This window comes from Chaetura pelagica, unplaced genomic scaffold (assembly GCF_000747805.2).
Source record: "Chaetura pelagica isolate M959 unplaced genomic scaffold, ChaPel_1.0 scaffold91, whole genome shotgun sequence".
NCBI lineage: Eukaryota > Metazoa > Chordata > Aves > Apodiformes > Apodidae > Chaetura > Chaetura pelagica.
The window spans coordinates 619,140-623,147 of NW_009952042.1; the positions used below are offsets into that span (position 1 = coordinate 619,140).

The 4,008-nt window shown below is 46.0% G+C and overlaps 1 protein-coding gene across 1 annotated transcript in view; it reads left to right on the forward strand.

Annotated features, from left to right (window-relative positions):
- The first annotated feature begins 3,161 nt into the window (after positions 1 to 3,161).
- Positions 3,162 to 4,008, forward strand: part of MBD2 (methyl-CpG binding domain protein 2) — a 13,709-nt gene continuing 12,862 nt past the window's right edge. Inside the window, exon 1 of the mRNA XM_010002682.1 lies at positions 3,162 to 3,320. Within this exon, the coding sequence (XP_010000984.1) occupies positions 3,255 to 3,320 (66 nt within the window). The 5' untranslated portion in view covers positions 3,162 to 3,254. The remainder of the gene's footprint in view (positions 3,321 to 4,008) is intronic.

Here is a 4,008-nt window from a genome sequence, read left to right on the forward strand (position 1 = left end):
ATCTCCAGAGTATCATCCAGACTGCCTTCTCAGAGAGGAAAAAAAACCTTCACACCTCTCCTCCTGCCTTTCCTTTCTGCTCAAAGCTCAGCTTGAACTTAAACTTGGTTTTAACACCTTCAGAGGCAAAAAAACCCAACCCAACAGAAGCTGTTTCTCAGTTTCAACCAGGATGTGTAAGTAGCAGGGCTTTGTGTAGACACACTGGTTTCAATAGGTTCTATAATAATCTCACTCTTTTCCATTAGTGCACACTAAGTGTTTAATAGATGTTCAAATAAAGCCTCTGCAAATAGGCTTTTTATTTGACTTTTACCTCGTGGAGCTTTCTCTGCAGGTAAGAGAAAACCTTGCAACAGGTGCAGGGCAGAGACTGAAAATGGTTGGACACTGGGATAGGCTGCCCAGGGAGGTGGTGGAGTCACCATCCCTGGAAGTGTTTAAAAGAGATACAGTGATTAATGACATGGTTGAAACACTAAATGGGTAAATCAAGTTATGGGGGGGGGGATTTGGGTTATGATTTGACTTGGTGATCTTGAAAGTCCCTTCCAACCAGGGTGATTATGTGATTCTATGAAAATACTCTGGAGAAGATGCAGAAATGAAGGCATGACTGCAGTGGTTTGACAGCCCACACCTTGAGGGTGTAGCATGGAAACAACTGTAGCACTGGCACTGAAAAAAAGGAGTATGTGTAAGAACCAACACAGGTGGGGTGGAAACTGAGTCCTGAGCTTAGATCCTTCCAGCTCGTGTCTTTATCTCCCCTTTAGAACAGGGGGAAGGGCTGACTGATGAAATGAGGAGTCTGGGTGGCAGCAGAAAAACCTGCAGCCTTGGAAGTGACAGGAAGGCCAGTGGGTATTTTATTTGCCAGCTCCTGAGGAGAGTTGTTAAGTGCCAAAATAACCCTCTGAAGTTAGCAGGAGGAATGGTGCTCAGGGTGTTGCACTTCCAGCTGTGTGTCTTTGGGTTCAGTTGAAGGCAGAGAGCACAAAGTCCTGCAGGTTTTGTAAAATTATTAAAGGGTTGAAGGGGAGACAATAGTAGGTTATGATAAAACAGGGGCTTCTTGGTTGTTTCAAGCTACTAATGGAGTTGCCTGGACAATCTTCTGGGAAGGAACCTGCTGTTACACCTTTGATTGGGTGCACAAGTGATGTGTGCTGCCCATGAGCAAGGGTCATACCTGGGCATCATCAAAACACTTGAGGATCAGAAAATAATCAGAAGAAAGTGCATGACTTTGAAGATTAGGGGGTGCTTTAGGATGAAGACAGGCAGGGTTGGAAGCCTGGGTGCTAAAGGACCAAGAAAAATGTCATGAGTGTGGTGGGATGCAGAGGTACCAAGCTGAGATATGACAGAAGGTGGAGGATGTCAAATTTCTATATTCCTTTAGCAGTGATGGGCCAAAATGACTGAGTGTATTCATGGTTTAAATAAAAGAAGTGGTGTCTGGAACAGAGAACATGAATGGCAGCTTCAGGGTTTGCTTATAGTCCTTGTGTTCTCCTTTTCATCCAGTGTTTTCTGTTGGTGAGGGAAGCTGGGAATGCAACTTGTAGCAGGAGGGCTGGTGGGATGTGTCCCTGCCCCTGGCAGGGGGCTGGAACCAGATGATTCCTGAGGTTCCTTCCAACCCAAAACAGTCTGGGATTCCATGATTCCATAAATTCAGCCTGGTAGGAAGCAGGGACCTGTAGCTAGGCAGCCAACAATCCTTGGCAGGGTTTTTTTATCCTGGACTTTTCTTATCAGTGCCTAAATAGGGATGAAAGACAAAGAGTCAAATGATTTCAGGAGCAATCTCACTTGCCCCATGAAAGACTTGGTCTCTCTCTGACCTTCAGGGCAGGATTGGTGCTGCTGTTAACAAACCAGGGTGCTAATCTTCTCTGCCTAGAATGAAAAGGGTGTTGTGTTGAGTTGGGCTCAGGGCAGAGCTTCAGCTCCTGGGTTACAAGAGGCAGAAAAGGGTTTGTGTATGGATGTCTGGTGGGTGGTTGTGTTCCCTCCCAGACCCATCCTTGAGGTGGTGAGTTTCAGATTGTGATCTGTTTCAAGTCTTCTTCTCCCACCCTTTACATCTTGTTAATGATGTCTTTCCATATTTCTGGATTTTTTTAAATGACTTTGAAAAGGTTGTTTGGCTTCATGAGCTGTTTTATCCAGGATTCCACCCGTCTTCTTCTGGGGGGCAGTTCTTGCCTCAAGGTGTTTTGGAGTTTAAAAAAACCCAACCCAAACAAACACCTTAGAAAGGTGAAGAAAATGAAAATCTTGAGTTGTTTTCTGTGTGAAAAACTCACTGAGCTTCTTAGCACTGATTTGCAGACCAGACAGTGCAGGAACCCCCATTGAGGTTGGGGAAAATCTGCAGGGATTAAATGTCTATTTAGTGCAGCCAGCCCATGCACAGTGTGTGTGACTGTGCTTGGGATGCTTGAGGATGAAGGAGAGATGAAGGGATACAAGTTCTGTGATGCCAAGATTCCTTAGGATAACTGGAAATTGGGTATTTGCTGATGTTACTCCCAAATGTCAGCTGGGAATAGAGGATTAATGATAATTCCCCAATTCCAAGCGAAGCTGATTTCAACAATGTCCCTGCAACTGGTTTGATCTGCTGTGGTGGGATCTCTCTACACACTGGCAGCTGTTTTGACATTCTGCATCATCTTGCTTGCTGCTTGCTTGCTTGTTGCTGAGCTCCTGGCTTTGCTCCCCAGCCTGGCTGGTGCTTGGTCACCTCCTGGCCTCCTCCTGCCCCTCGGCCCCACGCCTCGCTCCCTGCCAGCTCAGAAAGGTTGCTGTTGAGTCCAGGTTGCCCTTAGCTCAGTTTCAAACCCTGCACACAGTCTTTACATGTGGGCAGAGACTGTCCTGACCCTGATACTGGGTTTGCCCAGGGAGTAGTGGATCCTGGTGTCCAACAACATGCCAGAGAAATTAAACCCTGGGCAAAGGATGAGAGTGGATATGCCAAGGTTGGGCAGGTAAACCATCCCCAGGCAACACACCAACAAGTGTGCCACGTAGAAGCAAGACAATGGAGACTTTTTAGGTCCTTAACAAGGTATAAAACCTGTTATAAGAAGTCAAGGTTGTATCCTCTTGTACAACAAAACATACTAAAGTGTTTTCTTCTTTTTAGTCCAAGTGGTAAGAAGTTCAGAAGCAAGCCCCAGTTGGCAAGATACCTGGGAAACACTGTTGATCTCAGCAGTTTTGACTTCAGAACGGGAAAGATGATGCCCAGTAAATTGCAGAAGAACAAACAGAGACTAAGGAATGATTCTCTCAATCAAAATAAGGTTTGTTAGTCACTACTGTGTTTAAGGGTATCCTAAGATTTTCCTTTCCTGTAGTTCCTTTAGCAATTTCGTTCCTGCTTTAAGCAGCCTCCTTGGAAGGTGTTCATGGATGTTGCATTTCTAGTAGTGGTAGAGATATCAGTTTATAAATAGAAGGAGTACTCTGCTACTACCAAGAAAATATCAAGGTGAGGTTAATATCAATCAAAATTTGGAGTCATTCAGGAGTTGGCTTGGGAGTAAGAACCTCAGTGCTAAGTCATCTGCCTGAAGGATATTCTGCTAAATGGGGAAAGGGAGGACTGTTCTCAGCAAGAGATCCTCCTGTGCCAGGCTTCAGGCTGCTGTGTTAATCTTCCTGTTCTGAGATGAGATAGTTCCCATTTTGCATGTGTGCAGGATGTGCCAGGAAGCCTGTGTTCTGAGGCAGAGGCATTGATCTTCATTGATCAGCCTGGAGAGGAGAAGGCTCCAGGGAGACCTTAGAGCACCTTCCAGTGCCTGAAGGGGCTCCAGGAAAGCTGGGGAGGGACTTGGGACAAAGGCAGGGAGTGATAGGATGAGGGGAAATGGATTAAAACAGGAAGTGGGGAGATAGAGGCGAGACATGAGGAGGAAATTCTTTGATGTGAGGGTGGTGAGACCCTGGCCCAGGTTTCCCAGAGAAGCTGTGGCTGCCCCATCCCTG